This window comes from Arachis duranensis, chromosome 2 (assembly GCF_000817695.3).
Source record: "Arachis duranensis cultivar V14167 chromosome 2, aradu.V14167.gnm2.J7QH, whole genome shotgun sequence".
NCBI lineage: Eukaryota > Viridiplantae > Streptophyta > Magnoliopsida > Fabales > Fabaceae > Arachis > Arachis duranensis.
The window spans coordinates 56980229-56994342 of record NC_029773.3 but is presented as its reverse complement, the minus strand read 5'-3'; the positions used below and the strand labels follow the sequence as shown (position 1 = coordinate 56994342).

At 39.0% G+C, this 14114-nt stretch overlaps 1 protein-coding gene across 1 annotated transcript; it reads right to left on the bottom strand.

The window, feature by feature from the left end:
• Positions 1 to 8575: 8575 nt before the first annotated feature.
• LOC107474506 (uncharacterized) lies at positions 8576 to 9625 on the bottom strand. The gene has a single exon (XM_016094137.1). It carries the CDS (start codon positions 9623 to 9625, stop codon positions 8576 to 8578), a length of 1050 nt encoding a protein of 349 aa, XP_015949623.1.
• Between the last annotated feature and the right edge of the window lie 4489 nt (positions 9626 to 14114).

Below are 14114 nucleotides of genomic sequence, written 5' to 3'. Positions count from 1 at the left end.
AGAAAAGGGAAAGGGAAGACAAAAGTTTCCACCTCCAAGTCATAGGAGATAGAGAGATTTATCTCCAAAGCCCATCAAGACCACTTCTATGATGTTGTGGCCAAGAAAAAGGTGATCCCTGAGGTCCCTTTCAAGCTCAAGAAAAATGAGTATCTGGAGATCCGACATGAGATCCAAGGAAGAGGTTGGGAAGTTCTGACCAACCCCATTCAACAAGTCGGAATCTTAATGGTTCAAGAGTTCTATGCCAATGCATGGATCACTAGGAACCATGATCAAAGTGTGAACCCAAATCCAAAGAATTATCTTACAATGGTTCGGGGGAAATACTTAGATTTTAGTCTGAAAAATGTGAGGTTGGTGTTCATCTTGCCCATGATGCAAGGAGATGCACGCCCCTACACTAGAAGGTTCAACTTTGATCAAAGGTTGGACCAAGTCCTTATGGACATATGTGTGGAAGGAGCTTAATGAAAAAGAGACTCTAAAGGCAAGCCAGTTCAATTAAGAAGACTGGACCTCAAGCCTGTGGCTAGAGGATGGTTGGAGTTCATCCAACACTCCAACTCCCCACTAGCAACCGATCCGAAGTTACTGTGGATCGGGCCATCATGATTCATAGCATCATGAATGGAGAAGAAGTAGAAGTTCATGAAGTCATCTCCCTTGAATTCTACAAAATAGCCGAAAAGTCCTCCACCATGGCAAGGCTAGCTTTTCCTTATCTCATTTGCCATCTATGTTACTCAGCTGGAGTTATCATAGAAGGAGACATCCCCATTGAGGAGGATAAGCCCATCACTAAGAAGAGGATGGAGCAAACAAGAGAGCCCACTCATGGATCCCAAGAGACGCATGAGGAAGCTCATCACCAAGAAATCCCGGAGATGCCTCAAAGGATGCACTTTCCTCCCAACAATTATTGGAAACAACTCAACACTTCTCTAGAAGACCTGAGTTACAATATAGATCAATTAAGGGTGGAACATCAAGAGCACTCCATCATTCTCCATAAAATTAGAGAAGATCAAAGAGCAATGAGGGAGGAACAACAAAGGCAAGGAAGAGACATAGAAGAGCTCAAGGACATCATTGGTTCTTCAAGAAGAAAGTGCCACCATCACTAAGGTGGACTCATTCATTGTTCTTATTTCTCTATTGTTTTCTTTTTGGTTTTTATGCTATATGTTTGTTTATGTTTTGTGTCTCTACTTCATGATCATTAGTATGTAGTAACTATGTCTTAAGGCTATGAATAAATTCCATGAATCCTTCACCTCTCTTAAATGAAAAATGTTTCTAATTCAAAAGAACAAGAAGTACATGAATTTTGAAATTGTCCTTGAAATTAGTATTAATTATATTGACGTAGTGACAATACTTTTTGTTTTCTGAATGAATGCTTGAACAGTGCATATTTTTTACCTTGTTGTTTATGAATGTTAAAATTGTTGGCTCTTGAAAGAATGATGAACAAAGAGAAATGTTACTAATAATCTGAAAAATCATAAATTTGATTCTTGAAGCAAGAAAAAGCAGTGAAAAAGTAAAAGCTTGCGAAAAAAAATTTGGCGAATCACAATTTCAAAAATTTTATCTTATCCAAAAATTTAATTTCAAAAATATCTTCTTATCTTCTTATCTTTTCAAAATTAATTTTCAAATCTTTTTCAATCAACTAACTAACTTCTTGTTTATTTCTTATCTTTTTCAAAACAACTTAACTACTTCTCCCTCTCTAATTTTCGAAAATATCTCCTCCTTTTTCAAATTTTTTTAATTAATTAATTGTTTCAACTTTTAATTTTAATTTTATTTCTTATCCTAATTTTTGAAATTCATTAACTCCTTTTCAAAAATTATTTTTGAAAATTTCTATCTCTCATCTTATTCTATTTATTTATTTACTTACTAACACTTCTCTTCACCTCTCTTCATCTCAATTCACTGCCCCTACCTTTACTCTTTATCCAGACTATTCATTCTCTTTTCATTATTCCCTTCCTTCTTCTACTAACAATAAGGAACCTCTTTACTGTGACATAGAGGATTCCTCTTTCTTTTCTTGTTCTCTTCTTTCCTATATGAGCAGGAATAAGGAAAAAGGCATCTTTGTTGAAGCTGATTCAGAACCTGAAAGGACTCTGAAGAGGAAACTAAGAGAAGCTAAATTACAACAATCCAGAGGCAACCTTTCTGAAATTTTCGAACAAGAGAAGGAGATGGCAGCCGAACCCAACAACAATAATGCAAGGAGGATGCTGGGTGATTTCACTAAACCAAAGTCGTTTGATGGAAGAAGCATCTCAATTCCTGCCATTGGAGCAAATAATTTTGAGCTGAAACCTCAATTAGTTGCTTTGATGCAACAGAACTGCAAGTTTCATGGACATCTATCTGAAGATCCTTATCAATTTTTAACTGAGTTCTTGCAGATTTGTGAGACTGTTAAGACAAATGGAGTAGATCCTGAAGTCTACAGGCTCATGCTTTTCCCTTTTGCTATAAGAGACAGAGCTAGAACATGGTTGCAAATAATCAGTTCATGTACACTTCTGAGAGAAATTCCGTGAATAATGGGATGCCTCAAAGGAAGGGAGTTCTTGAAATTGACACTCTAAATGCTATATTAGCTCAGAACAAAATGTTGACTCAGCAAGCCAACATGATTTCTCAAAGTCTGAATGGATGGCAAAATGCATCCAACAGTACTAAAGAGGCATCTTCTGAAGAAGAAGCTTATGATCCTGAGAACCCTGCCATGGCAGAGGTTAATTACATGGGTGAACTTTATGGAAACACCTATAACTCATCATGGAGAAATCACCCAAATTTCTCATGGAAGGATCAACAAAGGCCTCAACTAGGCTTTAATAATGGTGGAAGGAATAGGTTTAGCAATAACAAGCCTTTTCCATCATCTTCTCAGCAACAGACAGAGAATTCTGAACAGATCACCTCTAACTTATCAAACATAGTCTCTGATCTGTCTAAAGCCACTTTAAGTTTCATGAGTGAAACAAGGTCCTCCATTAGAAATTTAGAGGCACAAGTGGGCCAGCTGAGTAAGAAAGTCACTAAAATTCCTCCTAGTACTCTCCCAAGCAATACAGAAGAGAATCCAAAGAGAGAGTGCAAGGCCATTGATATAGTCAATATGGCCGAATGCAAGGAGGAAAGGGAGGACGTGAATCCCAATGAGAAAGACCTCATGGGACGTCTCCCAACCAAGAAGAAGTTCCCTATCGAGGACCTAAAGGAATCTGAGGCTCATATAGAGACCATAGAGATTCTATTAAACCTCCTTCTGCCATTCATGAGCTCTAAAGACGATTCTTCCTTTGAAGAGGATGAAGATGTAACTGGAGAGCAAGTTGCTCAATATCTAGGAGCCATCATGAAGCTAAATGCCAAGTTATTTGGTAATGAGAGGAAGCATGAACAGCTTCTTTCAATGTAGAGTCAAACAGAGCCCCCACAGTCAAACTCTAAGTTTGGTGTTGGGAGGCCACAACCAAACTCTAAGTTTGGTGTTGAACCCCCACATTCAAACTCTAGGTTTGGTGTTGGGAGGTCCCAACAATGCTTTGAACATCTGTGAAGCTCCATGAGAGCTCACTGTCAAGCTATTGACATTAAAAAAACGCTTATTGGGAGGCAACCCAATTTTTATTTATCTAGTTTTATTTTTCTTTTTATTGTTCTTTTATGTTTTATTAGGTTCATGATCATGTGGAGTCATGAAAAAAATATTAAAATTAAAAATAGAATCAAAAATAGCAAAAGAAAAATCACACCCTGGAGGAAGGACTTACTAGCGTTTAAACGCCAATAAGGAGCATCTGGCTGGCGTTCAACGCCAGAACAGAGCATGGATCTGGTGCTGAACGCCAGAAACAAGCATGGAACTGGTGTTCAACGCCAGAAACATGCTGCACATGGGCGTTGAACGCCCAGAACATGCATCACTTCGGCGTCTAAATGCCAGAATTGCATGGAAAGGCATTTTACATGCCTAATTGGTGCAGGGATGTAAATCCTTGATACCTCAGGATCTGTGGACCCCACAGGATCATCTCAAGATCTGTGGATCCCACAGGATCCCCACCTACCTCACCCTCTCCTTCTCCATTCACGGTCATCCCTTCTGTTTTCCACTCACTACTCACATCCATCCATTCTTCCCTATACACCCCACCTACCTTCAAAATTCAAAATCTCTTTCCCACCCAATCCCACCCATATAGCTGAATACTCACATCCCTCCATCTCCTCCACTCTTCTATTCTTTCTTCTTTTGCTCGAGGGCGAGCAACATTCTAAGTTTGGTGTGGTAAAAGCATAGCTTTTTTGTTTTTCCATAACCATTGATGGCACCTAAGGCCAGAGAAACCTCAAAAAAAAAGAAGAAAAGGGAAGACACAAAATTTTTTCCACCTCCGAGTCATAGGAGATGGAGAGATTCATCTCAAGGGTCTATAGCTCAGTAGAAGAGCATTTGACTGCACATCAAGAGAGCATAAGGAATTCCCTCATAAAAAAAATCCCTGAGATACCTCAGGGGATACATGTTCCTCCACATAATTATTGGGAGCAACTAAGGATAGGAACACCAAAATCATTAGGGATCATGCAACAGAAGCAAGGAAGAGACATAAAAGAGCTCAAAAAGCACCATTGGTCCTTCAAAAGGCGCCACCCTCACTAAGGTGGACTCATTCCTTAACTTCTTTGTTCTTATTTCTCTGTTTTTTTCGATTTTTATGCTACATGTTTATCTATTTTTTGTGTCTCTACCTCATGATCATTAGTATTGAGTAACTATGTCTTAAGGCTATGAATAAATTCCATAAATCCTTCACCTCTCTTAAATGAAAAATGTTTCTAATTCAAAAGAACAAGAAGTACATGAGTTTTGAAATTACCCTTGAATTTAGTTCAATTATATTGATGTGGTGACAATACTTTCTGTTTTCTGAATGAATGCTTGAACAGTGCATAATTTTGATCTTGTTATTTATGAATGTTAAAATTGTTGGCTCTTGAAAGAATAATGAAGAAAGAGAAATGTTATTGATGATCTGAAAAATCATGAAATTGATTCTTGAAGCAAGAAAAAGCAGTGAAAAAATAAAAGCTTGCGAAAAAAAAATATTGGCGAGAAAAAAAATTTTAGAAAGAAAAAGAAAAAGCAAGCAGAAAAAGCCAATAGCCCTTAAAACCAAAAGGCAAGGGTAAAAAGGATCCAAGGCTTTGAGCATCAATGGATAGGAGGGCTCAAGGAAATAAAATCCAGGCCTAAACGGCTAAATCAAGCTGTCCCTAACCATGTGCTTGTGGCATGCAGGTCCAAGTGAAAAGCTTGAGATTGAGTGGTTAAAGTCTTGATCCAAAGCAAAAAGAGTGTGCTTAAGAGCTCTGGACACCTCTAACTGGGGACTCTAGCAAAGCTGAGTCACAATCTGAAAAGGTTCACCCAGTCATGTGTCCGTGGCATTTATGTATCCGGTAGTAATACTGGAAAAAAAAGTGCTTAGGGCCACAGCCAAGACTCATAAAAGTAGCTGTATTCAAGAATCAACACACTTAACTAGGAGAATCAATAATACTATCCGAATTTCTAAGTTCCTAGAGAAGCCAATCATTCTGTCATTCTAAACTTCAAAGGAGAAAGTGAGATGCCAAAACTGTTCAGAAGAAAAAAGCTACAAGTCCCGCTCATCTAATTAGAATTAATATTCATTGATATTTTGGAATTTATAGTATATTCTCTTCTTTTTATCCTAATTGATTTTCAGTTGCTTGGGGACAAGCAACAATTTAAGTTTGGTGTTGTGATGAGCGGATAATTTATACGCTTTTTGGCATTGTTTTTAGGTAGTTTTAGTAGGATCTAGCTATTTTTAGGGATGTTTTCATTAGTTTTTATGCTAAATTCACATTTATGGACTTTACTATGAGTTTGTGTGTTTTTTTATAATTTCATGTATTTTCTGGCTGAAATTGAGGGACCTGAGCAAAACTCTGATAGGAGGCTGACAAAGGACTGCTGATGCTGTTGGAATCTGACCTCCCTGCACTCAAAATGGATTTTATGGAGTTACAGAATTCCAAATGGCGCGCTCTCAACGGTGTTGGAAAGTAGACATCCAGATCGTTCCAGCAATATATAATAGTTCATACTTTATTCGAGTTTTGACGACGTAAACTGGTGCTCAACGCCAGTTCCATGCTGCATTCTGGAGTCAAACGCCAGAAACACGTCACGAACCAGAGTTGAACGCCCAAAACACGTTACAACTTGGCGTTCAACTCCAAGAGAAGCCTCAGCTCGTGGATAGATCAAGCTCAGCCCAAGCACACACCAATTGGGCCCTGGAAGTGGATTTCTGCATCAATTACTTACTTCTGTAAACCCTAGTAGCTAGTCTAGTATAAATAGGATAGTTTACTATTGTATTAGACATCTTTGGTCTCAGTTTTATTTTATTATTCACCTTAGGAGACTATTGATCATGTTTTGGGAGCTGGCCATTCAGCCATGCCTGGACCTTCATCACTTATGTATTTTTAACGGTGGAGTTTCTACACACCATAGATTAAGGGTGTGGAGCTCTGCTGTACCTCAAGTTTCAATGCAATTACTACTATTTTCTATTCAATTCCGCTTGTTCTTATTCTAAGATATTCGTTGCACTTCAACATGATGAATGTGATGATCCGTGACACTCATCATCATTCTCGCCTATGAAGGCGTGACTGACAACCACTTCCGTTCTACCTTAGACCGGGCGCATATCTCTTGGATTCCTTAATCAGAATCTTCGTGTTATAAGCTAGAATTGATGGTGGCATTCATGGGAATCCAGAAAGTCTAACCTTGTCTGTGGTATTCCGAGTAGGATTCCGAGATTGAATGACAGTGACGAGCTTCAAACTCCTGAAGGCTGGGCGTTAGTGACAAATGCAAAAGAATCACTGGATTTTATTCCAACCTGATTGAGAACCGACAGATGATTAACCGTGCTGTGACAGAGCATTTGGACCATTTTCACTGAGAGGATGGGATGTAGCCATTGACAACGGTGATGCCCTACATACAGCTTGCCATAGAAAGGAGTGATAAAAAAACTGGAAGGAAGAAGTAGAAAGGCAAAGATTCAGAAGGAACACAGCACCTCCATACACCTATCTGAAATTCACACCATTGAATTACATGAGTAACTTTATCTTTATTTTCTATTTATTTTATTATCATTATTTAAACCAATAATCTCTTAATCCATTTAAATCTGCCTGACTGGGATTTACAAGATGACCATAGATTGCTTCATACCAACAATCTCTGTGGGATCGACCCTTACTCACGTAAGGTATTACTTGGACGACCCAGTGCACTTGCTGGTTAGTTGAGCGAAGTTGTGAAGTTATGTTTAGACCATGGTATTGAGCACCAAGCTTTTGGAGCCATTACTGGGACAATCAATTTCGAACAACAATTTAAGTATGAATCACAATTTCGTCCACCACTTCCCAAGGTGCAACTTCCAAAGGCATATGACTTTTTTTTAGCTCTAGGTTAGCCGTGCCTTCCCTTGCCTTGTCCCCTTCATCAATCTCCTCTTCCATGTGCTTATTCACCATAACAAAACAAAAATTATTAAAGTATTATACTTGGCGGCAATAGAAATAAAAAATATGATAACTAATTTTTGAATTTTTGAAAATTTTAACTAGGTGTTCCTTATGCAACAATGAGTAGCCGTGATTCTTGTGATCATATGTACAATCTTGGTGGACACCAAACTTCGTGTTTGGCAATGTGATTCAATGAATTAAATTCACTTCCTAGGATGTACATCTCATGAATCTTATGCATCATCCTAGGTAGTTTTTCACATTAACTTGTTATCCACCAATGATGCAAGTGAAAGCTCAAAAAAAATCTTGTCACTTTTTGACTTAATCGTCATAAGAAACACTTTATTCTCCATTGGCATAAACTTAAAAGGAATGCAGAACATGGTTTACTGTCATGAAATTCTACGCTTAAGATAAATTTGACTCTCTTTAAACTTATAGCATGTGAAGAACACCAAACTTAATGTTTGGCTATATACTTTCAAGAAAATGAATAATTATATATCCTAAGATGGCTATATGATCATCATGCTTAGAAAACCATCTTAGAGGGCTTTTAGGCACACCAAATTTAGAAATCAAACATATGCTTCAAGATGATATATGTATCTGTCAAATTTGTCTATGAAAGCCTAAAGTCATGATAGAAAACCATTAATTATTGACATTAAAGCAGTAAATGCAAGAAAGCTAAAACATGGGCTGCCTCCCATGGAGCACTCTTTTATTGTCATCAGCTTGACATTGATTCTCTTTGAGGGTGGTTGATGGTAACATCTTAGGTCCTCTCCGCTCACAGTGAATTTATCTCCGCTTGCTTCCTTGAGAATTTCTACATGCTCCAAGGATAAGATTCTACTGATTGTGTACGCTTGAGGCAGCTAAGATGGAATGGTAGGAAGATGAAGCGGGATTAGTGGCTGGTGGCTTGATATCACCTTGTCCCCAGGGAAAAATCCTCTGTAGGGATCTTCTTGTTTTTCCATCCTCTTGGCACTTTCTTCTCAACTCTCTTTTCTCCTTTAAGTGGTGCTGTAGAGATTCTTGTGTTAGGAGGGTTCTCGTTGTCTTCCCCTTTTGAATCTTGTGGCTTCAATTCCTCATTGAGCTTCTTTGCTGGTTGTATTACTTGCACTTCTTGTTTTTCTATCAATGAGGTCTTTGGAGACTTTGCTTGTGATTTGTTGCTTACTTCCTCCAAGGATGGCTCCTGGTGCTTACCCTTCGGTTCTTTATTCTCTTGTCCAGATTCATGTGAGGGCTTGAAAACACGAAAGATGATCTGTTCATCATGTATTCTCAATATCAACTCCCCTTGCTCAACATCAATGAGTGCTCTGGCTGTAGTCAAGAATGGTCTCTCTAGAATGATAGGATGAAAGCTTTCTTCCATTTCAAGAACAGCAAAGTCTGTGGGGAAGAAGTACCTTCCTACCTTTACTAGTACATTTTTAACAACACCTATTGCTTGTTTCTGGGTCTTGTTAGCCAATTGGATGATTACATCTGTGGATTTTAACTCATTGATTTGCAGCTTCTTCTTGAGAGACATAGGCATTAGATTGATGCTTGCTCCCAAGTCACAGAACCCTCTATCAATCATTGTATCCCCTATAGCACAAGGGATGTGAAAGCTCCTTAGATCCTTTTTCTTTGTAGGCAAGTCCTTCTGGATGAGGGCACTACATTCCTTATTCATCACTACTGTTTGTCCACATTTTAATGGATTTTTCTTGGTTAGCAACTCCTTCATGCATTTGATATATAAAGGCATCTGTTGGAGGGCTTCAATGAAGGGAATGTTGACATGGAGAGACTTGAATATATCCAGAAATCTAGAGTATGTCTTCTCTTTCTCACCACCCCTGAGTCTTTGAGGAAATGGTGCCTTTGGCATATAAAGTTTTAGGATTTCCCTTTCTTTTGGTTCCTTCCCTTGTGCAGGGTTAATTCCTTGTTCCATCCCTTCCAACTTCTCCTTCATAACCCCTTGGTTGTGCTCTACTGAGTTGCTGATTTCTTCCTCCAACGCCTCCTAATTTCTTAGAGTAATTACCTTGCATTATTCTCACCTTACACTCCTTGTTTCTCCTCGAGGATTTTTCTCAGTGTCACTTGGAAAGCTGTCAGTGAGTTTAGGGATTTGTTGAGAAAGGAATCCTACTTGGGACTCAAGCTTCTTGATGACATACATCTCCTTGGTTCTTTATCCTATACCTTACTTCATCCTTGAATACTGGTGTACAAAATTGTGATCATCAATGGCGCCGTCAACATGGTACACTCAATTGCAATCTCAACTCTTTATCAAAACTTCGCACAACTAACCAGCAAGTGCACTGGATCGTCTAAGTAATAAACCTTACGCGAGTAAGGGTTGATCCCACGGAGATTGTTGGTATGAAGCAAGCTATGGTCATCTTGTAAATCTCAGTCAAGTAGATTCAAATGGTTATGGAAGATTGATAATTAAAAGATGAATAAAAAATAAAATAAAGATAGAGATACTTATGTAATTCATTGGTGAGAATTTCAGATAAGCGTATGGAGATGCTTTGTCCCTTTCGTCTCTCTGCTTTCCTACTGTCTTCATCCAATCCCTCTTACTCCTTCCATGGCAAGCTGTATGTTGGGCATCACCATTGTCAATGGCTACAGTCCCGTCCTCTCAGTGAAAATGTTTAACGCGCTCTGTCACAGCACGGCTATTCATCTGTCGGTTCTCGATCATGTTAGAATAGAATCCAGTGATTCTTTTGCGTCTGACGTCTGTCACTAACGCCCCACAATCGCGAGTTTGAAGCTCGTCACAGTCATTCAATCCCTGAATCCTACTTAGAATACCACAGACAAGGTTTAGACCTTCCGGATTCTCAAGAATGGCCACCAATGGATTCTAGCTTATACCACGAAGATTCTGATTAAGGAATCCAAGAGATATACATTCAAGCCTTGTTTGCATGTAGAATAGAGGTGATTGTCAGGCACGCGTTCATAAGTGAGAATGATGATGAGCGTCACATAATCATCACATTCATCATGTTCTTGGGTGCGAATGAATATCTTAGAACAAGAATAAGCTGAATTGAATAGAAGAACAATAGTAATTGCATTAATACTCGAGGTATAGCAGAGCTCCACACCTTAATCTATGGTGTGTAGAAACTCCACCGTTGAAAATACATAAGTGATAATGGTGATCATTGGCTTCGGCTCCAGAGAGGGAACCAGAAGAACCAAGATGAAAATACAATAGCAAAAGGTCTTATTTATAGAGAACTAGTAGCTTAGGGTTTACAGAAATGAGTAAATGACATAAAAATCCTCTTCCGGGCCCACTTGGTGTGTGCTTGGGCTGAGCATTGAAGCTTCTATGTGTAGAGACTTTTCTTGGAGTTAAACGCCAGCTTTTGTGCCAGTTTGGACGTTTAACTCCCACTTCTGTGCCAGTTCCGGCGTTAAACGCCGGGAATTCTTGAGCTGATTTAGAACGCCTGTTTGGGCCATCAAATCTCGGGCAAAGTATAGACTATTATATATTGCTGGAAAGCCCAAGATGTCTACTTTCCAACGCAATTGAGAGAGCACAAATTGGGATTCTGTAGCTCCAGAAAATTCACTTTGAATTCAGGGAGGTCAGAATCTAACAGCATCTGCAGTCCTTTTTCAGCCTCTGAATCAGATTTTTGCTCAGGTCCCTCAATTTCAGCCAGAAAATACCTGAAATCACAAAACAACACACAAACTCATAGTAAAGTCCAGAAAAGTGAATTTTAAATAAAAACTAATAAAACTATAATAAAAATTAACTAAAACATACTAAAAACATACTAAAAACAATGCCAAAAGGCGTATAAATTATCCGCTCATCACAACACCAAACTTAAATTGTTACTTGTCCCCAAGCAACTGAAAATCAATAGGATAAAAAGAAGAGAATATACAATGAATTCCAAAAACATCTATGAAGATCAGTATTAATTAGATAAGCGGGGCTTTTAGCTTTTTGCCTCTGAACAGTTTTGGCATCTCACTTTATCCTTTAAAGTTCAGAATCATTGGTATCCATAGGAACTCAGAATTGAGATAGGGTTATTGATTCTCCTAGTTTAGTATATTGATTCTTGAACACATGTACTTATGAGTCTTGGCTGTGACCCTAAGCATCTTGTTTTCCAGTATTACCACCGGATACATAAATGCCACAGACACATAACTGGGTGAACCTTTTCAGATTGTGACTCAGCTTTGCTAGAGTCCCCAATTAGAGGTGTCCAGGGTTCTTAAGCATACTCTTTTTGCTTTGGATCACGACTTTAACCAAACAGTCCCAAGCTTTTCACTTGGACCTTCATGACACAAGCACATGGTTAGGGACAGCTTGATTTTGCCGCTTAGGCCAGGATTTTATTCCTTTGGGCCCTCATATCCATTAATGCTCAAAGCCTTGGATCCCTTTTACCCATGTCTTTTGGTTTATAGGGCTATTGGCTTTTTATGCTTGCTTTTTTTCTTTTTCTTTCTTTTTCTTTTTTGCCATTTTTTTCGCAAGCTTTGTTATTCACTGCTTTTTCTTACTTCAAGAATCAATTTTATGATTTTTCAGATTATCAATAACATTTCTCTAGACACTAATGATCATAAGACACAAACATAAATAAAACATAAAGCATAATTTTCGAAAAACAGAAAAATAAAGAACAAAGAGATTAAAGAACGGGTCCACCTTAGTGATGGCGGCTTGTTCTTCCTCTTGAAGATCTTATGGAGTGCTTGAGCTCCTCAATGTCTCTTCCTTGCCTTTGTTGCTCCTCAATCATGATTCTTTAATCTTCTTTAATTTCATGGAGGAGGATGGAATGTTCTTGGTTCTCCACCCTTAGTTGTCCCATGTTAGAACTCAATTCTCCTAGGAAGGTGTTGATTTGCTCCCAATAGTTTTGTGGAGAAAAGTACATCCCTTGAGGCATCTCAGGGATTTCATGATGAGGAATCTCCTCTATGTTAATTCCAACTGAATTATAGAGGTGACAAATGAGATGAGGGAAGGCTAACCTTGCCAAGCTAGAAGACTTGTCCACCACCTTATAAAGTTCTTGGGATATAACCTCATGAACTTCTACTTCCTCTCCAATCATGATGCTATGAATCATGATAGCCCGGTCTATTGTAACTTCGGACCGGTTGCTAGTGGGGATGATTGAGCGTTGGATAAACTCCAACCATCCCTTAGCCACGGGCTTGAGGTTGTGCCTTCTCAGTTGAACCGGCTTCCCTCTTGAATCTCTCTTCCATTGAGCGCCCTCTTCACAAATGTCTATGAGGACTTGGTCCAACCTTTGATCAAAGTTAACCCATCTAGTGTAGGGGTGTTCATCTCCTTGCATCATGGGCAAGTTGAATGACAACCTTACATTTTCCGGACTAAAATATAAGCATTTCTCCCGAACTATTGTAAGCCAATTTTTTGGGTCCGGGTTCACACTTTGATCATGGTTCTTGGTGATCCATGCATTGGCATAGAACTCTTGAACCATTAAGATTCCGACTTGTTGAATGGGGTTGGTAAGAACTTCCCAACCTCTTCTTCGGATCTCATGTTGGATCTCCGGATATTCACTCTTTTTGAGTTTGAAAGAGACCTCGGGGATTACCTTCTTCATGGCCACAACTTCATAGAAGTGGTCTTCATGCACCCTTGAGATGAATCTCTCCATCTCCCATGACTCGGAGGTGGAAGCTTTTGCCTTCCCTTTCCTCTTTCTAGAGGTTTCTCCGGCCTTAGGTGCCACAAATGGTTATGGAAAAACAAAAATTTAAAGCAGCGCTTTTACCACATCAAACTTAGAAGGTTTGCTCGTCCTCAAGCAAAAGAGGAAAGAAAATAGTAGAAGAAGAAGAAAATAGAGGAGATGGAGGGGGCTTTGTGGTTCGGCCAAGGGGGAGAAGTAGTGTTTAGGTTGTGTGAAAATGAAGGAGTGAAGATGGGTGGTGGACGAAATTGTGATCACTATTCTTTAAGTTGTATGAAATTATTATTGTGGCACCAGTTGAATTCACAACTCCGTTCAACTAACCAGCAAGTGTACTGGGTCGTCCAAGTAATAAACCTTACGTGAGTAAGGGTCGATCCCACAGAGATTGTTGGTATGAAGCAAGCTATGGTCACCTTGTAAATCTCGGTTAGGCAGATTAAACCAATTGATTATGGATTTTCTTAAAATAAATAATAAACAGAAAATAAAAAGGGATAGAATACTTATGCAGATTCATTGGTGAGAATTTCAGATAAGCGAATGAAGGTACTGTATGGCTCAAGGACGCCTGCTCTCCCACTGCTTCAACTCAATCCTTCTTACTCCTTTCCATGGCAAGCTGTGTATAGGGGTTCACCATCAGCGGTGGCTACTTTCAATCCTCTCGGGAAAATGATCCTATGCACTGTCACTGCACGGCTAATCGTCTGGAGGCAT